The following is a 27,577-nucleotide window of genomic DNA, read 5'->3' as shown; positions in this document are numbered from 1 at the left end:
GAGTAATAATACCTAGTCCATTAAGAAAATTGAATCAACAGCAAATATTTCCTAACAGTTGGCACATAAATCTGAAGTAAACTTTATATCTAGCACATTTCAAAATTGTATATGCAATGTTAGCAACTGCTACCAGAACACAGGGATCTGTAGCAACCTCCCTTGACAACAACAGCTGCATGAGATGAAGCACACTTTCTACTAATGACAAAAATGGAATAAATGTTTGGAGAAGACACTCAGATAAAGTCCTACTCTTAAGAAGATGCACTCCATAAAAATACAGGAGCTGTGTATCGACACGTTCAACCTATATGTATTTTTAGACTTGATATAAATATCAGCAAGAGGAGCCATTTATGCTATTCTTCACAGAGATGAGTAGGGTACAAGCAAGCATGAAAAATGGCCTACTGTATTTCATATGAGTTGAAAAATGAGTATTTATTATTCATTTCTCCATTATTCAATTATTAATTTGACACAGAACTCCACTCCCATTTTTAAAAGAAAGAAAGTGGTAACAGATATAAAATACGTGTAGCTGCTTTTCTGCATCTTTTGGGGCAGTACGACAAAGTAAGCGTCTGTCATTCTTTCATTTTTACAGTGTGGGCTGTTTTTTTTTTTCCTCCCAGAAAGACGCATAGCTACTTTGCATGTAAGTGTTAAACATTAGATATCTTTCCAGTCTCAGACGTACAACTAAATAGAAGTCCAAAAATAGCATTTAAAACTCCTAGGAGCACAAATATCTCCTCAATCTTAAATTTTTATAAAAATCTTCACATTTATGTTCAGATAGCCCAGCCACCATCAAGGTAAACAAGCTAAGATAAAGAAGGAAATAAAGAAGTGTTCATTAAAGTAATCCCATTTCCTTTATGATAACTTGAAGCAATAATGCCACTGTCGTGCATCAAGGAAGTCATCTGAAGGCCAACATTATCTTACCTCTAAATATATATTCTGGCAACAAACAAGGAAACTGATTTTCAGAATAAATGAACAACCACAGTCACACCTTAGCAGTGTGGTGGAAAAAACAACAACAACAACAACAACAACAAACCTGACATTTGGTGGGTTATGAATTTTTTTTTTTTCTAATCATCAGCTGGGCTGCTAACTAAAACTGATCGTTTGTTTGATTGTTTTTATTGGGTTTTTGTTTGTTTGTGGTCTGGTGTGGGTTCTTTGTTTTCCGTTAGAAGCAACATCTTAAGGATTAACTTCAGGGCTTGGGATCCCCTTCCAATTACCATACCTTCCAGTGAAAATCCTTAGAACACACGAGGGAGTGAGTATATAACAGACGCTAAAGAGAAGTCCTAATAGAGTGGGCTAGAGGAGCGGGTTGGAAGCTGTTCAGACATCCATAAATTCTACCTCTGATGAACTTACTGTAATTTCCAAGAAAAGACATGTGAGACACAGCTGAACTGTAAAGCAAGGGCAACACACTCAATCTTCCCCTGCTTTCTCTACCAAAAAGTCACAACATTGCTCTCCTGAGTCCTCTTCGCTGTTCTGTAAACAGTATCTGCTCGTACAGAAACAAGATTTAATTTAGAGTTAATTGTTGTTGTTGTTTTTACTACTATTATTTTTAATCCATGTGCAAGATAAAAGCTTATCAGCAAATTCATATTTGATGCAAGAAAAAGAAACATCAGCCTAAAGAAGTAAATTGATATGAGAAGATATACATGTCTGTCACAACCTACAACATCATTTTTGTAGTACTACAATACCCTGACAGCAGAAAAGTAAACAGACAAACATAAAATCATAAATTTTAAGCAGCTTGTATATGATACTTGCTCAAATGGGATAAAGGAATTTACATGCTGAAGAGATTACTGAAATGACGTTTGCATATTTGTAGAATACACATAAAAAGAAAAAGATTATTCCTTCTATACCTTTCTCTTCCAAATGCCATACCACAGCATACAAGGAGGAAACACTGAAGGAACAGTTACTTTAGAGCCAGTTGCACTGATGATACAGTTACCAGAGCGTACTTCTTAGGATAACAGCTAACTTAGTTTGTTGGGGATGCCTGGAGGTCATCCAGTCCAACTTTCTCTGAGAGCAGCTTCAGCCAGAGCAGGTGGCACAAGGACAGAAACACCACAGTCTCTCTCTGCCCTTGTTTAGGTGCTTGGCCACGCTCAAGGCAAGAAAAAAGTTCTTCATATCTAAGTACAATTTTCTCATGTACAACTTGCACCTATTGCCTTGAACCCAATTGACTATTCTGTGAGAAAACTACCAGATCTACCGGCAGGGGAGGGCAGCGGATGTCATTCCCACTGATTCCAGAAAGGATTCGATACGTTCTCACTCTATACTATTGCACCCAAGGCTGGACATTATGGTCTGGATGGGTGGACAAGTATATGGGAATGACACTGAAATGGTCAGGCTCACAGCACCCCCAGTTAATGGGTCACTCCCTGCTTGGAGGTCAACAACCAGTGGAGCACTGCAGGTGCCTATATCACAGCTGGCCTGCTTAGCACATTTACATCAGCTCTGCTTTACACACACAGCCCCTCGCACCGGGACAAGCGGGGGGCTGCTCTGCTGGAACAGGCCTGAGGCTGAGCAGCACACTCCCAACGCAGCCTCTGGGGTGAAGGAAGAAACTGAGCCCTTCTGCTCTGCATTGAACAAAGCAAAATAACTCAGCTGTGTCAAAAGAACAACTGACTATTACTAATTTATTTTTCCACCTGGAACAATCAACGAACCTGAACTTTCAGACAGCTGACTGGGTCAAAAGAGCTAAGAGGAATTCTGGAGGCTTTGGCCCTGTGAGCAAAGATGTTCCCCACCCCGTAACACTCCTATAAAATTCCTCTCACTTTAAAATGCAATTGTCTAAAGCAAAACTGGAAGAAACCAGAAGGTCACAGGCACTATTCAAGGAACTCAAAGTTTCTATCACAAACCTTTCCTAAATGTTTTTTCTAGGAGACAGAATGTTTTAGCTAGTACTTTTCCAAATGAGTCACTAACACCCTTGTCTTAATTCTACAGCTGCTGCTAATTTGAAGTGCCAGCCTTCCCCCCTCTCTCCCCAGAATGAAATAAAATATCAATGCTGCACTGTGCAGAAAATGGAAAGTTAGATGTAACATTATGCTACAAGGCCCCTGGAAGCCTCTTTTACTTTCAATTCTTTCTTCCTCATAGACCTACACCTAACTTAAGAACTTTCAGCAACGTATTTCACACTTTCCCCCACATTCATTGTTGTAAGAATGAAACACAGATTGAACTGTTTCATTTTTAAACATTCACTGCACCAATTATCAAACTCAATTTAAAACAGTAAATGAGAAATAAATTAATACAAAATGATGCTAGTAGCTGTCTGCCTACTTACTGTGCAGTCAATAGATACAGGTTGCCTATGAGCTATGTTATATCTTCCTTTGGTTTGGATCCTTCATCCTTGCTGCTAAGGACGTGGAAAAATTTGTAAACAGAGAAGCAAGCAACATCATTTTGCTGTACGAAAGCAGGAGATGAGCGGGTATACTATTTTGGGGGCACAAATTTACCCCACCACCATGAAAATCTCCAGCTCTTCAGGTATCTCATTAGTTGCTGGACTGCAATAATACATTACATTTGGGAGTTTGGGGGTTAGTTTTCTTGATTCAGCTCAGTGAGTGACCATGCCAGTACTGGCACTCAGGAAGGGGCAGGAATGAGTTGCCCGGGGCAATGGGGAAAGACAAGACTGCCCTTTTTGGCTGCTGTGCATAGCTATGTAAAATTAAAGTGATTATGTAGCTATGGCCTGAGGGACAGAAGAGGTCACAGATACTGCCACAGCCTATAAACTGCCATAGAAATTGTGACAGCGTGTGTTGCCAAGAGACAAGGAAGGGAATTCAGTTCTTAACCTGTAGTAAAAGCCACAAAGCGAAACCCATTCCTGCTACCCCTGGACAGCGGACCAACTTCTCACTTTCAGTGCAGAGTCATGTGGAACACTCTAGGTTAGCACTCTATCTACTTGAAATGACTTCGAAGCAATTCTCACAGGCTTTACACGTATAGTAAAACTTCAGAAATTTAGCTGAAATATATTTTGAAATATTTTCATCAAGTCAGAGCAATTGAGCATAAATACAGCATAAATACATACCATGAACAAAGCAAAGTAGCTTACCAAGGCTATCATGAAAAATGAGAACCGTGGTACCCATGTCCAAGCCAAGCTCTTAGCCTCCCTCGGTTATGAGACAATATAACAATATAACTCAGCTTAGAAGTTAACAAAATTACATTTAAAGGCAGAGTTCTGCATTTTCAGCAGAAGATTACTAAGCAAGTACATGAAGGCAGATAATAATTACCACCTATTAGCTACAGTAAATATGAGCTGAATTTGTTGTATGCCTGTGTTCTGACTGAAACAAATTAAACTCAGATAAAAAGATTCTTATCAGCACATTTGTCCAACATTTTTCACTTCTCTGAATAAGCAGGTGTTTTTCCCACAGACAGCTATGACCACAGCTTTGCACAGGCTGTAGAACACATAAGCAATACAACAAAAAATGATCATACCATTTGTGGCAAGCCTTTGGCTAGATTTGAACATGTATCTTGTATCTTTCCCAAACTAAAAACATCATTTCAGGAAGAACAGTGTATTTTTAAATTGTTATTTATTCTTGATTCTGACTACTTGGAAGGCTGCAACTGAAAATGCAACTGTACCAAGCTGCATTTTCCAGTTTATTCCCATGCCTTTGTACAAATCTCTTCACTGATACCGCAAGTGTACTTCATTAGGAGCACTGAATGAGTAGCATCAATTATCTGAGTAAGACTGATGGATCTAGAATCAACATCGATAGCATAGATCGCTGGGCTACAAAGCATGCTAGCAATTCTCTCAGGTCTTTGTTTGTTTCATTTTGATTAATTTATGTACACCCTAAATAGATATTTGCCTGAAATGTATTGTTTTATGGAAAAATTGTTTTAAAGAGTGCTATATTACATTGTGTTAATCTCCACTGGAAATTTTCAATAATTTGGCAAATCTCCATGTTCCTTCAGCACGAAGTGAAAACTTAGAAGTTTACTCACAGGAAATTTCATCATTGATTGAGACCTGCAGTTTTATGCTCAAAGCAGAAGCAAAGCATTTTGAAGAGCACACTCCTCTTTACAAATAAGAGTAAGACTCCAAACACAGCACGCTCAGCTTTGGTTTAATGGGGAAAACTACAGTCATTACCAAAAGTAACAGTAAAGTTGTGAAAGAAAACATACTTTAAAGCACTATTTTATTGAAAGAAATTTAACTTCTCCCCCACAAACTTACTGCACACTTTTCATGACTGCCTAGGGATACTGCACTGAAGGTAGAGCTAAAAAATACATTGGTACAAATCAGACACGCCACACAATTCCCATCTCCTATGGTTGTTGCCCACTTACTGCATAGACCCTGATTACTGAAAAAATGATCTGAACATAGTTTTGGAATATACCTGGTGCCTGGGGAGAAAACAACCAAGCACAACAGAAAAACAGGACTGAATAAGCTTTTTGAGCCTTTTCCAAGCCATGTATTGGGTTACCACTTCTGTGTAAAAGTCAATCTCATAATATTACTGGGCTCAGGATCTGACTCATACACTAGCAGTAAAGTTACTACTGAATCAAGTAGAGGGACTGAGATTTTGTTGACATTTGTTAAATGAGGCCAATCATGCAGTATCAAATTAAGCCCCAAGCACAGCGTACTCCAGGGATGAGTTTAGTCTCAAACTTCTTGAAATTACAAAGCTAATAAGAATCTGTCATTTCTGCCATTAATGATGTGAGGAAAATATTTTTTCTTCGTAATTTGCAAATTCAGCCTCTAAGCGCATATTTATTTATACCATTCCTCCCCCTAAGGAAGTTGCATTAAGGCAGGAAAGTCATGGCTTTTTAAAACATCTCTGAAACGATTCCATAGCAAAACATACAAAACAGGCACATCTTAAGGGCACCATCACTGCCTCTCCTTGATCACAGCCTTGAGCACAACATCTACATGTCACACTGCCTCACTTTGTCTCTTCCAGAATTACGAATAGCATGTTATTGCAAATCACCTCCAAATTAAACATAATCAGCAGATCCCAAGCATGAATCAAATTTCAAAGAAATAAAACGTTGCTTGTATGAAATCAAAAGCAAAACTCACGTTGACTTAATGAAGCCAGTCTTCATGATGAAGGTACTGTGAAGTGTTTCTGCACTGAGTGTATCTTTACCATCATTAGAGTGATTTACAAAATTACAGTGGTGATACACTTAAACTCGCAATACATACACACACATCTTTCCTCACTCCGCCAAACAATGCCATGATTCCAGGAGTATCTGGGCTCAATCTTTAAATTATTGCTATTAGCAACATATCTGGTCACGTCCTGCTTCTAATGTGTATTTACCCATTAGACTTATCTGACATTACATCTCAAGAGAGGCCCTGGTACAGAATAATTCAAGGCAAAACTGGAGTATTTCAAGGCAAGGAGGACAAATGCATGCAGAACAACGTGCAAACTTTGCCTGATCCATTTCTAATAAGGATTCAACTTCTGAAAATACAAGAATTATCTTTCTGAAGAACATATTTCTAGTTCACAGCAAGCTACCCAAACTAAACTTCAAAAGTTAAAAGGAGCTGTAACTGGGACAAGGACAGAGATTTCCACTCAAACGAAGGTAGCAGGAATGATTACATAAACCAGCCACTGAGGTCAGTCACGAAAAGCCAGTGACCTCTCTGATGGATGGACACAAGCACTCCCAATTCTGGCATGGATGCTTAGGAAAAGACAAGATGCTGTTCATGGGGAACACTCTTCCCTTCTCCATTTTTTACATCCCCCGAGATTATTTAATGGCATGAAGGGATCACGTCCAGTACTTTCAAGTATTTCTTAAAATTGGTATACATTACATTTCTTTCCCTTCCACAATGTGGTGCCCTTTCAGAAGGAGTTCTTTGGGTAGTTACACCTATGGAACACAATAAAACCTTTGCCTTGCAGGAATAGGAAAAAGCACATTCAAGAGGCTAATGAGGATAATGGGATCATGTATCTGTGTGGAGACAAAAAAGATCTGCCTGCAGCAAACCTGTCCTTCCCCTCACCCCACTCCTCTATGGATTTCCAAGCCCTGCCCAGAACCAGAGAGATGCAGAATTATGGACAATTAAAAACTCCACAGGTGCGTACATTATTTCTATCAGACCTTATAAACACATTCACCCATTCTCTGTGTTCCTATAAACCCAACTTGCTTTTCACTATGTACAGATTTTGCACTCATAGTACAAATGCAATAAATATAAACAAAACTGATCAGAACTGGTAATCATCCTTAAAACAGTTCAGAAGCCAGTAACACTCTTTAGAGGGCAGCAGACCTGTGCTGGGCACAGAAAGCTGAGGAAAGGCAATCAGCAGCAACAAACCATCAGGGTGCTCTGCAGCTTCTGCTCTAGAACCAGCAGTTCCTCCATCTGTCTGTAAGCTCTGTGCCCTGGACGCTGAACTGTGGATTACCCACAGCCTCCTAAAAAGAAAGTTTCCTAGCTGCTTTGTAGCATTATTACAGCAAGGCTCCTTTTACCTGCTGTCCCACTTTGCCATCAACAGGTTTGCACAAAAACTCGACGTTCCCATTTTAAAGTTTGCTGTCAACAGCCTGAAAATACATTTTTGACACGATAGGATCTGCCTGCTCACCTCCTGTTTCTATCCATCCATAGAACTGCCTACAAACCTACACACAGTTCTGGAAGTATTAGTTCTTCTCCTAACTGCCAGGGCACTCATTTTGCAGCCACCAATTGACACAGTTAGAAGGACCACATAAACTAATTTAGCAAAATTCACAATGTTTGGGAATTGAGTTGTTATAATCTAATACCACATGAAAGAGATAGAATACAATCATTAACTATTATCTATTGCTATCAGATACCTGCACTTCAAATAAATCAAGCTCTCCATAGGAAACATTGTCTTTTTCTACAAACACTTCCTTACACTAAGAAAATCTGCTTTATGATGCAGAAATCCATCACTAGAATTAGACAGTTATATTGTCATATTATTCTCTAACGAAAACAGCAATACGGACAGCTAGCACAGAGTCTTTGAAAAATCAATGTGCACTGTGTCCCCGAACTCCTTTAGATACGCAGGTAAAGGAAAACAAAGCAGAAATTCCCATTTGTTTCTTACTTGACCAAAACAAACAAGGTGCAGCCTAGTGATGCCCATTTATATTTGTTTATCTGCACTCCAGCTGCTTTGCTATTGTTACAACACCTGCCTGGCATGCCTATCAGTCAGAATGGCATTTAAGGTTTTGTAAAACACACACATCTTAATTAGCATAATTTGCTAAAATGTTGATGTTTATTGGACTCACAAATATTTTTTATGCTCTCTGACATGCCAAGCAACATTACAATACAGGAACTGTCCTAAAAATATACTTATTAGAAGATGCAAAAAAATTAATAGATATTAATTGAATAAAATAGGGTAAAAAATGGTGTAAGCCCAGAAAATGCAAGCGGTTGTAAAAGCTTTAACTTGAAACCATTTCAAACTTTCTAATTTCATTGCCGTGATGATTTTTCATATTAGAAGCCTTACACCTTCTTCCAATGTTTATTTTGTTCATTTTATTTAAGTCTGTGTCCTCCCTCATCTTTTTCAATGCTGAACTCTGCCCAATTAAGGGGAAGGAGGTGCTGAATCACAGCAACTGTTTGTATTTCTTCCCAGAATATCTGACTGAAACAGCTTCACTGCTTCATGGATAAGACTGTGAGGATCATAACAGATAAACACAACATCTGTTTTTAAAATGTGCAACATATTTTGTAGCAATTAAAACAGTTGACCATATCACATTTAACCCTAAGAACCATTAGCAGTGCATGCAACATCTAATGAGTATTTCTGAGCTCTCAATTGAAATATATATATATATATATATATATATATATATCCATTCTCAAGTAATTCCTGTCATCTCCTAATTATCAATTTGTGGTTTATTAGTCAGCAGATTTTCCTTCATCACTTAAGGAAGGACAAGATGGGAAGCAAAACTTCCAGCCTCAGCATCAATTCCTTCCCCCCGTGTGACCATGTACCATCCATCACCCATCACACAGACAGCAAAGGCTGTTCAGTTCTATTCTAATGCAGGTTTGACAAGAACCAAAGGTTTCTTCAGAATTACTGAAATATTTAGAGTACTGGGCAGTGGCTCTCCTTTTAGAATCTAAAGATATACCAACTGGAAAAGATGAATTAAATTATTTTTTCAGAGAGGGTCCATAATGAGATTTCTTCCATTACTGAATCCTACATGCTTGAATGTCAAAACTCAGGATTACTGGCCCTCCTGCCCCAGCAATGGCCCACCTGTTCTTTTTTTTTTTTTCCTCTTTTTTTTTCTTTTTTTTTTCTTTTTTTTTTAAAAAAAAAAACAACCAAGATCTCTCAAAAGAGGGGACTTCAGATCCCAGATATTTGATTTCATCTGTGTAGGTCAAACGGCTGTGCACTCTCCCTTCTGAAACAAAGTAACATGATTTCAGGCCCTATCATTTCATAGCGAAGACTGCAAGATGCTTTGAAGATGTCATTGACTGTAATGCAAATCAATATTAAATTACCTGAACAGGAAACGTTTTCAGAAGATGGTCCATCAAGCTTTCTCATAGGATCATGGATTTCTAGGATCATACCCTAGTAACTACAGTAAGCTATTAGAGCTCTCCTCCCTCTTCAATTATTTACAGGTCAGGAAAGCCAAGTGACATTGCTTTATGTGTACTCAGTGGTACGGACTCGCTTCCTAACTTACTAACACCGCAGAAAATCAGAAAAGAAAATGCTTCTGAACAAAGGCATTTTCTCATTTGAGAATGCAGATATAGGCGTGCATCGGAGAGCTGAGTGATGCAAGGGGCTATCTGCCAGGCATTGTACTTTCCTAAAAATAACGCATGGAAATATCCGTATCTGAAGAGTCCTGAAGCGACTGCTCTGCGGCACAATCTGTAAATGGTGACACACTCTCCTATTTAGCCCGGTGTCAATTACACATGTAAGAGACAATTACTCACTTCAAATCACCTAACGACCTTCATTGTATTTCTGTCAATTTCTGTATATGTGAAAGCACATTTCAAAGCCTCCTCACTGCTGACTTGTAAAATGTCTCATGACTGTCAGACCAAATTTATTTTTCGGCCAAGCACTATAAATTACATCTCACAATACAGTATCACAGGACACAATAAACAGAAGAGCCTATCGTATGTGCAGATAAAGAGAATTCTTGTCCTCTCACTGCCATACAGGCCAGGCACTTCCATGGAGGGAAAAAGAAAAAAAAAGAGAGAAAAAAAAAAAAAAAAAAAAAAAAAAAGGAGGAAAAAATAAAACCACAGCACAGTTATAACCTCTAACAAAAAGTTCACACATTGAAGCCTCATATGGGTCCGTTTTGATTTGTGAGGAGTGACACTGGTGGTTGGAGAGGCTTATGCTAAATGTTCCAGACAGCTGATGCAACCACCTCTGCATCTGCCAGTTTGCAGCGTGATGCTTCTAGAGCAGCGTAAGGGCTGGCTGCCCCCACAGCCTCAGAGGAGAGAGGGAAAAAATAGTATAAAAGACAAAAAGCTGGGGATTCACCACCGTTAGAACTGCTGAAGTCCGTTTTCCGGCGCACGAGGGCTACCCGCGGACAGCACAAACCGCCACAGCCGGCTCCTAAACACCTTTTTGAGCCAGTTTGAAAACTGCGAGGCGGCTGCTCACAAAGGTCCAACTCCTCAGACAATGCGGACCCGCTCGGCCAGGCGGCGGTGTCCCCATCGAGGCGGAATGACGGCCACCACCGGCGCGCCTCTGCCGTGCCCCGCCGCCCGCCGCACGGCAGCTCGTCCCTTCCCCGGCCCAAAACGCGGCGAACAGCAGCGGCTCGGGGCCGCCGCCCGAACTCTGGGTCGTTCCCCGCGCAAAGCGAGACGACGGCGGGGCCCGCGGAGCTCCGCTTCGCCGAGGGCGTGCGGGGGAAGGGAGCGCCGGGAGGACGAGGAGTCCGGAGGGCCGGCGGCGAGGAGCCGGCAGGAAGGGGCCGCCGGCTCTTTCCTGTCTCCGACCCCCGTACTATCCAGCCCGCCCCCCCTCCCGAGCCGCGTCCGCGCCCCAGACCCCGTCTGGCCGTGCCATACCTTCGCCTGCAGATACTGGGGGTAGTAGTAGGTGGTGTACTGGGGGTACATCTGCTGTTTCCACACTTTGCCCATGAAGCTGGAAATGTAGCCTGCAGTGCAGGGTTGGGGGGGCACTTTAGGGGGCTCCGGCCGCCTCTCCGTCTCTCCTCCTCGCTGGCGGCGGCTGCTGCTTCTCGGCCGAGCGCGGACCTTCCTCCTCCGCCCCGAAGCCACAGCGGAGCGGGCAGCGGGGGCAGGCGCTCTCGGTCTCTCTCTCTCTCTCTCCCTCTCTTCCTCCGCGAGTTGCTGCCAAGTCCCCGCCCGGCCGGGCCGAGCAGCGGCGGGCCGGCTGCGGAGCGGGGAGCGCTCGGGGCGGCGGCGGCGGCGGTACCAGGCAGCGGGGCCGGGCTGGCGGCGAGCGGGAGGCGGGAAGGAGGGGGCGAGGGGCGGTGCTTAGCCCCGCTCCGCGCCCCGCCGGGTGAGCCCCGGGCCGGGCCGGTGGCGGGGCAGCCCAGGGGACAGCGCGGGGCCGAGCCGCGGGGAGCGGAGCGGGGGCTTGGAGCTTCGGCTGAGGGAGGGCTGCGGTGATCGCGCCCGCAGCTGGCGCGGCTCTGACCTAATTAGCCGGGTTGGGCTTTGTTACCGCCTTTGTGCGGCTCGAAGCAGAGCGGTGATGCTGGACGCGGGTTTTCGGGAGGGCTGGGGACCATTTCGGACAACTACGTTTGGCTGGCGGCGAAGGGTCTGCTGGGCTGTTAGGAGCAGAAGAAATAGCAGCGCTAAAACCAGAACGGTAGCCGCAAAACCGGACCGAATTGTCCGTCTGGTCCTTAGTGCGTCCTTGCATTTGTACTTGTGCCAGCTGTGCCGGGTGCGCCTCAGCCTCGAGCAGGAAGAGTTTCTCTTGCAGGCAATATCAGGCACGGTTGGCTGTTTTCTCTCTGAAGGAGAATTTCCCAGACATCAGAAGCGGGTACCAGCAACACCCCCTCATCTGTCGGTGTTCATAATAAATACATTTAACCCAGCAGGTTTAGTTCTGACAACTGTGTCTTTTCTACCCAAAGATAAACTGATCCTCAGAATATTAAGCAGATGCCACTTCTTTGTCACATTAATCACTTGGGTTTGTCTTACCGCACCACTTATTAACAACATATATGCAAGGTCCTTCTCTACTGCTGATGTACAAGTGTTAACCAAGCTGAATGTGGCAGCAGCAGAAAGAAGGATTTAAAAACTTAAGGATTTGCAGACGTGCCAGTACAATAGCAAAGGTGGCCTTTCTGCAGCCATGAATTCCTGGAGGAGCTGAACAACGGGAGGGAAGCAGAAACTCATCTGAAGCCTGGCTGAGCAGAGGACAATTACACAACTGACATGACAGCTCACCTGGCCAGTTAAAATGTCTTTACAGTGTTTACCAGAGAAGAAATTTGTGTATTGTTTATTGGCCACACAAATTAGAAGACTACTTGCATCTTTGTGAGATGGCTTTTTCTCCAGGAAAGCTGTATGAGAGGACTTGGGTTTGTTTTTGGTTTTGTTTTTTTTTTTTTTTGTTTGCCTGTTTGTTTTGTGTTTAGGCATGGCTGGAACAACTATGAGAAAATGGGTGAGTGCAAAAAAGGCCACGGATGTCAATAATTCAGTATCCATCACATAGGAGCAACTGAAGTTAAAACTGGGAAAAGCTGAGCAAAAGAGAAATATCATGTTGTTGAAAGGGTTAAGGAATTGTGCCTGGAAAAGACAAAATGGCCATGGCCAAAATCAGCTGCCTTCTGCTGGCTGTACTGGTATTTACGCAGTGGAAAAAACGTAAAAGCTGCTGTTCTATCCGAAGAATGCCAGGTAATGTGGCTGCAGGGTAGGGTATGGTCAGAGAACAGTAGAAATGAAGTTTCGCTACTTCATGGGGAAATATGCTGCTGCAGCCCAGCTACGTGATGATAATGTTATAGATTGCTTCAGGAACAGCCAAGTTGTGGTCTGGAATTCTTGGTTGAACTACCAAGAATGCAGTGCTGGCCTCTTAGCTGACAGGTTGTGGTGCTAGTACACTTTGTTTCTTCTGAGAAAAACAGGACAAACAAGAAGAAGAAATACAGACCAGGAATTGGTGGATTGACCTGTGGGGATTTTCTTGAGGAGAAGGAAAGACTAAGGAAGAGCTGTGAAAGAAAAATACATGTTGTACTATAGACAGCTAGAAGAGTGTTTTCCTAGAATCCATCTTCATATAAACAATGACTGTAGTTGTCACAGAGTGTTGTGCCATCACAAATGGGGAGAGAAGCATCCAGAAGAAAAAATCTCTAGGAAATGAGGAGGGGGAAAAGGTAGCCTGTACCATTCCAGCACTTCAAACTGCAGCCGCCTCCAACTTAGCTCTGTCGAGTTACTGAGGAGGGCTGCCAGGGAGAGGAGCAGCAGTGCTCTGCCACAACAGCTCCTGGAAGTGATGAAAGAAGAAATCTGGCTGAGAGAGTATTTGATTACAACTGTAACACTAAAGCTGATCTCCAGGCTCCTTCCCAGTCGCTCCCTGCAGGGACTTAGAATTTTCCCAAACAGAGCCTTTTGCTCTAAAGCCTAATCTCATCCCCAAACATGATCTGCTAATGTAAGCGTGAGGCCAGTTTGGTTCCATCTTATTTCAACCAGGGTATTTTCTTATCATCGCTCTACTGCTGTTGGAATATCTGGTCTGCATTCTTTAGCAAAGCGGATATCAAGGCAGTTAAAAATAGATAGTTTAATATTTATCACAGTTAATTTAAAATGTAAGCCTGCAACTTAATTATTGCAAACTTTTACGGTGCAATGATCCCACTGACAGCTAACGAGAATTTGCAAACGATGCTCAGTTTTTATTAAAATGAGATTGGAAAACATAATTATTTCATTGAAATTGTTTACATGAGACTCCATTGCAATTATTCTATTTCTTTTTTGATATGGTATCGAAAATGTTCACTGCATTAAAGAGGGAAAAGTAAAGAATTCTTAGGTGAGCAACCTTGATTTAGTCTCACTGAGAACAATCTCTGCTTGTACCTTTATGATGTACTGTCTGTTCAGTCAACTTAGAAACAGGAGTGCAGGCTGTGTGATACAGACAGGATGGCATAGCAGTGGGGACTTTAAAACAAATGACAAATTTCTTAACTGTTTATACTCTCAGTATTGTTTGCCTTTAGCTGCTTATTCTACATTCCTAGCCTTTAAATTTAAACCGCTTTATGCCGTCTGCCAGTACTAACTCTTGTCTTCATAACCAAATATTCAAAAGGTTAGAAGTGCTTCTGTCGTTTACACACTGCACAAAGTGTAGGACTAAGAAGGAAGGTAAACACTGAATTGTGTACTGCGTGTTTGCCGGACACAAGTAAAGCAACCAAAAGAGCATTTTGCTTTAAAAACTGCCTTCCTACAGAGCACACCAATGGAAGTGTGCTGTGGCTTTGTCAGCGTTAGGGAAAAGAGGAATCCACGGTTTCATCCATATCAGATTTCAGTGGATGTTAATGGAACATTAAATATTACTTTTTTCCCCCCTTATTATAATAACAGTCTTACTGGTCTGGTTTGGACAGACTGAAATATGATAAAAACACAGCTGGAATAGTGCTGCACGGGCCAGAGAAGCTCTGTATGTGCTGCTGTGTCAGAGGAGTTCAAGGACAGCTTGGTTAAACTCAATCAACTGTTATCCACAGAGTAGGAGTGTTGGGTAAGAAATCCCATTTAAGCTTTCCAGATCAGTTTAGACATTAGGAGTTCTACCCTAAGGCAGAAAAGGTCAAATGCAATGCAGAATAAAAGTGAAGTATATTTAATCCTCCTCACTCCAGGAACTAGGTGAACTGCTGTACTATGCACCAGTTTGGGTCTTTGCACTAGTTTAGGCTGAAAGAGACAGGCATGCTTCTGCTGAAATCAATTTTACTTTGACATAGTCAAGAGTATTTGAACAACCAATTTTTTTTCTGGTCAAGATACCAGCTAGAGTCTTGGGAGATCTTTGTCTGTCACCAGATCTCCTACAGAATGTGTGTGAGAGGGTGAACGAGTCGCTCAGTTACCCTGTGCCTTACTTCCCCAGTTTGCAAACTGTGTCAAACATTCACTCTCTTCTGTTCTTTGTCTGCCTTGTATCGTCAGGCTGTAGGCAATACAAGGCACAGAAATAATTTGCTAGGAATGTGCCTCGCTCGATTCGCATGAAGGTGCTAAAATAAACAGAGGCAATGGCAGCGCATCATCTGGGCATGCAGAGAAGACAGGTACTGCATCCTAATCTGCACATACATGCAACAACAAGAAGATACAGTTTATATGCACTAATGATGGGTGAGGACTCCAGAAATGCAGAAATATTTAAGCCATTGCCAGTAACCTTTATGCTATTCCCCTCACCCCCAACACACATTGTTCCAATTATGTGCAAGACCTCCTTGTTATAATGCCATCCTCAGCCCCACGGTAAGGCCTTGACTGCTTTGCAACACAAATGAAAGGCTCCTCAATCCGGGTCGCAATAGGCCACACTCCTAAGCACAAAGGCTAAATAAACGGCCTTTGTCAATGGGCCACCAAGATGAAAAGCACTTGATTGTTTTCATCAATTAAATCAATCCTTTAGACTTCATGGCTATTAACTCTTTCAACAAATTCTTGAATATTTATTTCAATTGAGTGGCTCCAATTCTGTATTTTTCCAGTAGCTTCTCTGGCGTAGCAACATCACACCAAAACGCCACAGAATGTGCCATACTTCTGTCTTTGATCTTCCAGATGAGCTGCTCCAGTTAGCTGCAGCCAGCTCCATTCGGTTTTGTGGCATATACAAGACATACACTATTCTAAGGTCGTCCAACAGAAATGTTTAACTGGCACTAACACATCAGTTTTTAGCATAGTTCTGTGATCAGGCTTCCCCTCCTGTGAAGCTCCATGTGCACCAGGCAGTGCTCCCATTACTAGCAATGGATGTCAACAGATGATGCAGCTGAGCTGCTCACAAAATCATGTTTGTATTTGCAGCCAAGCGTACCAGTTCAGTTTCATCGATTGCCACCAATGACTTTTTCTTCTTATTTATACAGATCTGAAAGAACCAGTCATCTTACAAGCACTACATATTCTGAGCATTTCCTATGTTCTGGTTTATTTCATCCTGAGATAGTTAGCTAATAAAGATGATTGCATTATACCAGCAATAGTTTTCTTTCAGCTTTCTTCATAAAACCTGTAACCTGTAAACCATAAAACTCTGTATTCCAGAGTCTCTCTAGAAATTCTGTCTCCACTGTGCGGCACAGGAGCAAGGAAGAGAATAATTATGCCTCTATGCGATCTTGACCAGCTGTGGATCTTTCATGGTGACATTTCTTTTCAGTTTTCTCAGTTTCATGGCACTGTTTGCAATTCTTTTGCACTATGCACAAATAGTTGAGGAAGACACCAAGTCTATCTTGTTTTGGGTGCAGCATGATAAGAACTCCTATGGGTAACTTTTTACCAGCTTGACCAGCCAGCAGTAGCTGGCCTTATTTAATTCAAACTATTGATTTTAGATATTTAAAACACTTTTCTTTTCCTGTTCAAATGAAAATTGAAGTTCAATAGACATAGATAGAGGACATCTTATTTCTACAGACTTAAGGGACACATTGCACCATTTTGAGGCATATCTTGAACAAGTTCTGAATGAAAGATAGAGGATTCCTTGATGTTCTTATTTTTGGAATAAAATTATTCCCAACTATGAAATGTGAGCCTCCCAATCCAAACACGGTTGTATTTTACTCAAGTTCTGAAGCTCATGAAATATCTAATAACTATTTCTGGTGTCTCAAACACCATCTCACGTCACCATAGCAACATCTCCAGTGTCCCATGCTCTAAGCTTGGTCAAGGAGAGGGCTATACATGGAGGCTTAAGTGGTTTAATTCAGGTGCTGGTGCTGGCCAATTGGCCCAGGCAGACCTCAGCTTCCTGGTCTCTGATACAAAGCACCAGCTTTCTTATTTTTTTTTGCAGCTATTGATTTTCAACATTTAGGACCATCCTATTCATGCCCATCACCTCATCAGCCTCATCCAACATCACCTCCAATTTAAATTGCCTGAAGGCTTCAGTAGTTACAGTAAGGTAAGAGATGGAGGAGGAGGAGGTGATAAGACTGCATTTATTATTTCCAAAATAATAGTAGAGGCTCTTTAACCTGTTCAAATATCAACTTTGACACCTTTCATGTCTTATGTAATTTAACAAAACCAGATGCATTTAATTAAACACTTGAGCTATGTATCTCAACAGACATCCATCAGTGGAGGCGGCTGAGAACGGACAAGGAGAAGGCTGAGATACTCAATAACTTTTTTTGCCTCAGACTTTACTGGCAACTGCTCCCCCAGTGGATCTGAGGGTGAGAACTGGGGAAGCAACATCCCTTCCTCTATAAGCGAAGGTCCAGTTTGTGACCTCCTGAGGAAGTTGAACATTTGTAAGTCTAATGCTCCCAATGAAATGCCTCACAGTGTCCTGAAGGAACTGGCAAATGTAGTTCCCAAGCCACACTCAGTGGCACTTGAAAAGTCATGTGAAGTCTGGTGAAGTCCCCAGTGACTGGAAAAAAGGCAACGTTACAACCATTTTTAAGAAGGCAAAAAAGATGATATAGGGAACTGCTGACCTTTCAGCCTCATCTTTGTGCTGGGGAAGATCATGGAACAGATCCTTCTACTAAGGCACATGGAAGAGAGGGAGGTGATAGAAGATAGCCAGCATGCCTTCACCAAGAGCATGACCAACATAGTGGCTTTCTGTGATGGAGTAACTACATCAGTGGATTAGGGAACAGTCACTGATGACTACCTGGACTTCAGTAAGGCCTTCAAAATGGAAAGTTACGTATTAGTTGAGTAGATTGTTCAATAGACAAGGAACAGGTTGTGAGATCACACCTAGAGGATACTGGTCAATGGCTCAATGGCTGCATGGAGACTAGTGATAGGTGATGTCCCTCAAGGACCAGCACTGGGACCAATGCTCTTTAATATCTTCACTAATGACACTGACAGTGGGATTGAGTCCACTCTCAGCAAGTGCGCAAATGACACCAAACTATATGATGTGGTCAACAGGCCTGAGTGGTGGGGTGCCATTCAGAGAGACCTAGAAATACTCGAACAGAAGGCCCAGGAAAATCTTGAAGGTTCTACAAAGCCAAGTGCAAAGTCTTGCGCCTGGGTTGTGACAACACCCACTATCAGTTCAAGGTGGGGGATGAAAGGATTGAGACCTCACCTGTAGTATTGAGTCCACATGTGGAATCCTCAGTACAGGAGAGACATGGAGCTGTTTGAGCACACCCAGAGGAGGGCCACAAAAAATGCTCAAAGGGCTGGAATACCTCCCCACAAGAACAGGCTGAGAAAGTGGGGGCCGTTCAGCCTGAAGAAAAGGCTCCAGGAAGACCTGAGAGCAGCACTTCAGTATCTAAAGGGGGGCTGTAAGAAAGGAGACAACAGCATAGTCTGTTGTAATAGGAGAAGGGAAAATGGTTTCAAACTAAATGGGGGAGATTTTGATTGGATATAAAAGAGAAGATTTTTACTCTAAGGGTGCTCTCAAGGCACTGGCACAGGTTGCCCAGAAAGCTGGTGGATGCCCCATCCTTGGAGATGCTCAGGGTCAGGCTGGAGGGGCTCTGAGCACCCAATGTAGCTGTAGATGACCCTGTTCATTGCAGGGGGTTGAACTAGATGACCTCTAAATGTCCCTTCCAACTCAAATGATTCTATGATAATGATTGTACGATTCTGTGATGATGATTCTATTTTCTTTTATTTTCTTCACATAAAAAAGACATCTTTCTCACAAAAGAACCACAACACACTGTCATTTTGAACTAGCTCATGTATTTAAGCTTCATTCATATTTTATCATGTTTAGCTTCATCACAAACAATTTGTAAATGCTGAACACTCAGATCTAGATACACTCCTATTAACATTTACACTGATCTATTTCTTCAGAGCTATTACAAGTTGTGTCTCCACTGCATAATTAATTTTTTTAAAAAATAACATCTCATCACCCTTGAACTGCTATAAAATGGAAGCTTCCTCCTCAGCTTTGAATCCATTTCTGTCTTCTCACACTCCCATAGCTAAAATGACAGATGCTCTGTGGAGTTGTGGTGGGTGATTCATTCTGGCAGCCGACCCTGCTGTGGAAGCCCCAGAATTCCCTGCTGGAATAGTTCTCAAGTGATGCAGCACTGACAAAGCTGAGTCGTGCAATTTCATTTATTTTTCCTTGTTCAGCACAGGCAGTACTGTTCGTGCCAAAGTGAAGTCGTGGAACTAAGAGGAGCTAGATGTCCAGGGAGGCTACGATGTATTTCTTGAGAGTCTGAAAAGTTTTTTCTTATTTCTGAAATTTCTGAAATGGTAATGGAGAAGTGTTGATCCAATAAGTTGAGATTCCTCTTTGTCCAATTTTTTTTCTGCCTTAGCATTGCATATTTCAAGACATATGTCAGTGGAGGATACACCCCTTGTTTAAAATTTAGTTTGAAATGTTTAGGCTGCATCTCTCCTGTTCTCTTACCATGCTGTGATAATGTCACAGTAAGTTTTGGATTCATCTTGACACTTTTCTAAACCCAATTTTTGAGGCCATTTCAAAACTTGAATCTGAGACATGGAGAGACTTCTATAAGATTGTATAAGGCATAGATTTTGTTGCAGATAGCATGAATGGAATGGGATGAAATGGGATGGGATGGAATAGAGCAGAACAGAATAGAATAGAATAGAATAGGAATAACAAATAATTTTGGATATTCTGATTCCAAGGCTGACACTCCAGTTTAGGACCATCTCAGGCCTCCAATCATTTTGATGTTCTTAACGTGAGAGAATACATAAGTAAAATTTTTAATTCTCACTTATAGATGTAACCATTTTGTATCTTGATTGTTTCCAAGATGATCAGATTACCACTCTGTGATGATTCTTCTCTTCCTTAGGATTTCACATGTGTCACAAGTATTGTGATATTAAATAATATTTCAGATATTTGGACATAAAGTGTATATGCTATAAGATGTCAGCATTCAAAATTCTTTCCAGATCTTGTGTTTCACAATGCTTTGTAAACCAATGCATATTTATTTTACTGGAAAGTTACCCAAATAAAAATATTCCATTTCCAGTTCTAGTCTCTGGGGCTTTAATCCACTGAGAAATATAAGAATGTACTCACTGGTCGTGGGATAATATTCCTGTCAGATGCTAGCAGTATTTATTGCATCATTTGATGAGTTTTGATTCCTTGTTGTATAAATTGATGCACTTTTGCCTCCATTTTCACTGCAAGAGGAGCAGAGGCATCAAACCACCAAAAATATGTTCCCAGGAGACCTGAAAACACTGTAAATAAGCAAGCTGAAGCCTGAGCTGTAACCAACACATCTCTAGCAATTAGAAACGTTCATCATTTTTTTACTCTGAGAACTTACTGTCTAGCAAATGTTCTCAAACCCTGGCGATCATCCTCAGGGTTTATAGCTCGGGATTTTCGTATTTTTATACTGGCTCGTTTCATAACGCTGAAACTAATACTAGGAACACGCAACGTTTCCTCGGTTTCAGTTTGGCGCAATTTGTGTGCGATAGACGACTCCGCACGACGTAAAGAACGCGCAGCGCTCACCAGTGCGCCCGCGGGAGGAAGCGCAGAGCCTGCTTGCGCGGGGCGGGGAGGGCGACCCTCCGTGCGGCACCGGGGGACGCGCAGCCCCGCCTGCCGCCCGCCGCGGGGTCCCGGTGCCGCCCCGCGCCGTAACACCGCCACCTGCTGCGGCGGCACCGACGCGTGGCTGCGGGGACGCGGCCGGGTCAGGAGAGGCCGACTGGTTCTGGGAAGCACGGGGAGCTGCCGCGGAGTGGTGCGGGATCCCGGCGGACGCAGCCACGTGTCCCGCGGGCGGTACGCAGCAGCGTAGGGGGACTCACGGAGCTGCACGCTGCTGGCTCCTTACCGACACGCTGTGCAGCGTTTTCTGAAAGTCCGTCCAGATTTTGGCCTTCCCACATATCATCGTGACTGAGGTGATAATGATTAATGAGTTCAAGCTCATTATTAATAGAAGAGTAACTCCACGTGCTAATTAAAATTAAATATGTTCCTTTCTTTTTCTTGACTGCATTCTGCGTTTAAGAAGAAAAATAAGGCATGCCATGCTGAGAAGTAACTGGCATATTTGCTTCCTTTTCAGACCTTCTATCTGCCTACATTTTTTTTTAATATTATTTGTTTTAATGGCTTGTCATGAAGCAGCATAAGTTTTAGTGGTTTCTTTGATTTTCTGACAACTTCTGGACATATTCGCCATCTTAAATCAAGTAAGGAATCCACTACAAAACTGTAAGAGCCAAAAAAAGTAAATAATAACTGTAATTCATCATATTTAGTAATATATTTACATAAGTATTTAACAGGACTAACAAAAAAATCATCATATAATTTATAATATGCAAGCTTTTGCTCAGGGATTTAAGTTTTTAGTACAATGCACAGATACTTGTTACCAACCAAAGCTCCTGCCTAATAAATAAATAAATAACAAATTTTAAGTATAGCTTCTAAATTCAATGCATATTCTTCCTATTTCTTCTTTTTGGATTCCAACCCTCACCCCTCCTCCATGCCCCCCACCCCCAAAAAAGTATTTCTAATTAAAGAAATTCTTTCTAATTTCAGTATATTCACAACAAATGGTGGGCAAAGATATATTTTATCTTAGTTTCAGCTGGGATGGAATTGTTTTCTTCAGAGCATCTGGTATGATAATGAACAACATTAACAACACACTGATGTTTATGGTTGCCTGCAAAGCAGTGTTGTACAGAGCCAAGGCCATTTTCAGCAAAGGGCCAAATGAACTGGAAGGAACAGAATGGAAGAAGGACAAGAAGGACAGCTGATTTAAGTGGGCCAGAGATGTTCCATACCATATGATGTCATGTGGAAGGGTTTCTGAAGGGTGTGCGAGTTGACTCATTCTCTTTCGCTGCTCAGAAGGCTAAGTGTGCATTGGCTGGGGACGGTGAGCAATTGTTTGTGCACCACTTGTTATATCCATTCATATATATATATGCATATATATATATATGTATATCTATGTCATTATTATTATTATCCTTTTCCTTTTCTCTATCTTAGTAAATAGTTTTATCTCAACCCCGAACATCTATTTAGTTGGGCTTTTTTATTCTCTCCCTCATCCCACCAAAGGAGCAACTGTGTGCTGCTGAGCCACCTGCAGGGTTACACACAAGCACAGCTAGCTCAGTAAAGTCTTGTTACAAGGTGCATTTCTGTACCAGTTCAGCTGGGAACATGTGAACGCATTTATGTATGCACAGACTGAGACCGTGGGTTTAAAAAGCCTCCGCACAAAGAGGGACTTTTCCTAAGAGAGATTGGAGTTAAAATTACAAGGAATTGTAAATTCACATGAAGAATACTGTTGTTTGACTTCACATTGGAGCTTGGTCTCCCCACTTTATCAAAGGGAAAGATCAGACATGGCTTCACTCAGTTCCCCACAGCCACTCACATAAGACCTTGATAGTCACCCATCTTCAATCTACCATGCAGCTGTGGCATGATTCAAATCCAGAAGGCATTATTTATGGATCATTTTTTCCTTAACTTTGCAAAGCCAGAAGGCTAAGAACATTGCTTGGGAAGGTTCACGTCTTCACATGAGAGACATTTCTTTCATTGCTTAAAAAGTAAGCATTACACGTCTTTTGACACTGGTAGGTTGTCTGGGCTTGGTTAGTGTTCTTACGATCCAGTTCTCATGAATAGCTCTCTTCATGGGTGTGATAGTCACTCAATTATTTTTACTCCCACAGCTGCGTACGTGCTTCTGTCCCTGCACCCTTTTCTCTCTGCAGCCCCCACCCTTTTCCTCAATTCATCAGTGTTAGGGCAGTTTAAATCCTTGAGGGACTGGGTCAGCTATGCTAACGTTATTAGGTCCCAAACATATACATCCCTGCCATTTATGAAAAAAGTAAGTGACTACAGCTTCACTTTCATCTCATATAGAAAATTCCCCTTATAAGAGAACATATAAAGAATTTTCTTTTTATTCATAGAGACATGATGTGATAGACTTGGGACTCTGTCCCTCTGAGAATACATTGATTACCTTCCTTCCAGGGAACCTAACCCTCACAGGATGGAAGAAATCATTTTCTTTCCTTCCTGTCACTTCGCTCTTATATTCTCCTTATATTCTCCTGTGTTGCTGTAATGTCCCCTCTGGGAAGAAAGCAATCTGTTGTGCTCTTGGTTCTGAAGTTTGGCTTCTGAGAGTCACAGGTGAAAGGCAGTGGTGGGGAAAAAACTTACTGTAGGTTTGTCAGCTATGAAACCTCTCCTTCCTTTTTCATTTGAACATGCTCACAAGCACCCGAACACCTAAAAGGATCCGATTTTCTCTCAGATAGAGAGATTAAACACTAATCCATTTGGTTTACAAAAAGATGTTCCAATATCTGCTATCAGATAGGCCACATGATGAACTCACTGTCACATCTTGCCTTAGATTAACAGCCAAAAGGTAAAAAAAAAAAAAACAACAAACAACATTTGCTATAAAATACTGGATCTTTTTTCATTTTGTATATCATTTAACTGCAACAGACGTATATCAAAGTCTTTCAAGTACTGCTGATAAAGTCTGATACTCAGCACTAATGTTCATGTAATCATTTGCAGTGGAATTCCAAATTCTCCAAACCCATTCCTTCCCTAGAAGAAATAACTTGAGATTTCTTTCACTTTCTCCCTATAAAATACACACTCAAAGAAACTAAGGGTACTTTGTTGTATATTGTGTATATGAACTACAGGAGTAAGAGAAGCACAGAGGTGCTATTCTTTCCAAGCCATCATGCCAGACTGCTCTCTTCTACATTTGTGGAAAATTCTCAGCAGTGCCTGGTCCCACTAGCTTGCCAGCAGATTATACAGAATTAATGAACTCCATCCAAAACTAAGTGTGACTTTTTGAGATGGTTTTCCCATGAAATGAGTTCGGATACACTGAGCAAACAGTGCTAACAAGATTTTGGTAGGCCTTTTGAAAGAATAAGTAAGCAGAGAATTTAAGTCTTTGAGGGCAGCTAACAATTTGAAAGGACAAACTGGCACAATTATAGGCATAGTGCTAATGGTAGGAAGACATAAAAAAAATGGGTCAGTTAGCATAAGCATCCTGAAAATTCAGGAGTATTGTTGAACAGTTTTGGACTACGAATCTTGTGAAATTTCTGCTCTGTTTTTAGTATTTCCTGAATGTGGTAAGGCAGGAAGTATTGCATCAACAATCCTTATCGTGGTGTTTTGGTTCTTCCAGTTCCAGCGCCAGTAAAAACCAAAAAGTCTCAGGGAATCATAACTGAAAACACACAAGAGAGAAACTGTTGGTACTATATGAATATATAAAAAAAGGGGAGGCTTATGATTATTATTTTTTTTAATTTAAACCAAAGCTATCCTCAATTAGTACTCTTTCTCCTTAATTTCAATAGTGGTGTGTACAAAATTGTTAGAGTAAAAAGAAATACTTTCTTAGTAAATATTTTAGCAGAAATCATTCAACAGATGTATGACCGTAGTGAAAGAAAAAGAGAAAAAAGGGAAAAAAGAAAGAAAAGAAAGGGGAAAAAAAAAACCAGAAAAGTACAATACTTATATTAAGAAAAATAGATTGAGTATGATAATAGTAAGGAGCTAATTGATCTCTCAGGTAATTCATCATTATTTGTTATATGCTGTTGATGTTTTGTATGAAATGTTTTATTTCTATCCCCAGAAGATCTCAACTGATACAGGCATGAACCAGACAGAAAGCTAAAATGAAGGAAAAATAGACAAGACCCAGTTACATATATTTCACCCAGCATCTTTTTGAAATGAATGTGAATGCTTTCATCATGTTTTGTTTTGGTTTTTTTTTGGAGAGAAAAATGAGTATCTCCATCTTATCACGAGGGACGTCCCTGGTTGGAGGGGTAAAATGCTGGCACTGTGGTGTGCTGCCTTTCAACAAAGGAGGATTCCCAGGGATCTTCCTAAGAGCAGGTAAAGGGGAATAGTATGAAAGGGCATTCATTCTCCATGGCGTTATCCTGACCAGCCCACTAGGAATTTCCAGCATAATTTAATGATAACCTATAAGAAGTAATTATATGATTTGTCTACCACAATAGGAATCTTTCTGAACAAGAGCAATGCCTCTACATTCTCAAGAATAAAGACAAATTTCTGTTAAAACCTGAGGTACGTTATTTTCTTTTTAGCTTGTAATAGCACTTCAATGATGAAGAACCTTGCAGCTGCTTGGTACAGACTTCCCTTCGGAGTTACAGAGGGCCCTTTCAACAGTGTGTGAGCATTCATTGCTGAAAAGTAGCTGACTTTGACTTTGATTGAAAGCAAAATCCAGAGTAACTCAAAGGTAGTATCTCTGCATCGGAACATGTAAGATAAATGACAGTAAATGACAGAGAGGCTATAAATCTTTTACATCTCCTCTGCCTTTTTGTTCAAGCTGCAAAAATACATGGTTGCTCTGTTTAACTGTCCTCAGCTCATTTCCTCCTACTGTAACAGCTTACACGTCACCCCTCAGAAACTGCACAGGGACATTTGTTGAGCACCTCCTGAAGGCCCTGGACTGAGCGTAACCACACATTACACTATGAAAGTAGATGCCCATAATCACAGAACCGTAGGGGTTGGAAGGGACCTCTAGAGATCACCAAATCCAAAATAATAATATTGTTTCCATACATGGGAGAGATCCAAATAGAAATAATTAATTTGTAAGAAAAATACAAGTGATGAAGTTTGTAGAAATTTTTACACAGAGATCTCTACTTAGACATAAAACAAAAACAGCAAAACCTTCCTGAAAAGTGAAGGAATTTGAAAGTGACAAGAAAGAAAGAGGACAAAACAGAAATTCTTCAAGGCTTATTTGTTATAGCATATATTGGAACAAAATCCAAAGAAAATTCAAGGTTTTCCATGAGCAGCTAACAAAGCCTGACTTCCTGCGTTTATGTCCTGGAGATCTCTCTTCTCTAGCGACCCAGCTCTGTATCCCTTGTGACTGCACAAATGGCCTAGAAACCCAGTTCCTATGATGTTCCCAGCCGTTCCCAGCATCGTCTCCACAGCACTGCTCTGCCTCTATCTACTGCCTCAGCAGGAGGTAGTCACTGGTTGCTCATCCACATAGTGCTTGCTAGCCAGGAGCACCTGCCTGCTGACTGACTGATGCCAGGCTGAGCAAGGCTGCTCACCACTGAGCTCATACAGAAGCCCTTCCCTCCCTGGGGGCACCAATCCTTGTCTCTTTCTTTCTTCATTTTGTATTCATCTGAGTTTCACAAAACTTGCTTTGGAATCTGGCTGATGGGATTTTGACCATTCTCCCTAACTTCAAGTAGTCTTTGACACCACCTCCAAGAATTACTAGGGGATGAACACATGGTCCAACTGCAGAAACTTTATTTCCAGATGATATCCAGACCGTTAGAGGGGTGTGTAAAGGCTCTTCAAAGATAATGTTACTCACTAGCACAAGCGCCAAATACCAAAAATGATGGGATCCATGCTGACACAGCATCTGTCTTTGAATTTGCAGGGAGGCCATGATAATTCAGCTATATGATAAAACCATAGTAACATAACTTCACTGAACCATAGAGCATGACAAATTCTCACATGTGACTGCTGATGCTACAAATTATTTTTTAAAATATTCACAGACAACTCTTCTATAGAGCAATCTTGCTACAATGGACCTGTGTCCTAGTTACCACCCATATTTTAACTAAGTGAAAGAGCTCTGCTTCAGCATAGCACAGTAATGAGCTAAACTGATGAAGACAAATATACTTTTTGAACGTGTTAGTTTTAGCATCTCTCTGGATAGGATTTAGAATTTTATATCTGTGAATCTTTGCTAAATTTTGTTCTCATTATTGCAGTGGATTCTCCAAGCATTCTCACCTCCCAAGGAAAGCCTCTCCATGTCTCCATTGGTCGCTCTGCAGTAACTCTGACAAAGCAATAAAGCAAACTAGAAAAAAAAAACTATCTTAAAGAGAAGCAGATCAGTCTTTCAATTCATTTGCTCCTCAAATTTTTGCCAGTAATATTAGCTATAA

The 27,577-nt window shown here is 41.4% G+C and overlaps 1 protein-coding gene across 3 annotated transcripts in view; it reads right to left on the bottom strand.

Moving 5' to 3' along the window:
• Positions 1-11,480, bottom strand: part of RBMS1 (RNA binding motif single stranded interacting protein 1) — a 137,827-nt gene extending 126,347 nt beyond the window's left edge. For 2 of the 3 annotated variants that reach the window (XM_042822158.1, XM_042822160.1), the window contains exon 1: positions 11,315-11,479. In XM_042822158.1, the coding sequence (XP_042678092.1) occupies positions 11,315-11,389 (75 nt within the window). In that variant the 5' untranslated portion in view covers positions 11,390-11,479. Of the gene's footprint in view, positions 1-11,314 lie in introns of all 3 variants that reach the window. The other variant, XM_042822159.1, reaches the window with a different exon arrangement.
• Between the last annotated feature and the right edge of the window lie 16,097 nt (positions 11,481-27,577).

The sequence above is a fragment of the Centrocercus urophasianus genome, unplaced genomic scaffold, assembly GCF_019232065.1.
Source record: "Centrocercus urophasianus isolate 14NV4802_14NV808 unplaced genomic scaffold, USGS_Curo_1.0 seq_20, whole genome shotgun sequence".
Classification (NCBI taxonomy): domain Eukaryota; kingdom Metazoa; phylum Chordata; class Aves; order Galliformes; family Phasianidae; genus Centrocercus; species Centrocercus urophasianus.
This window is presented reverse-complemented; position numbering and strand designations above follow the sequence as displayed.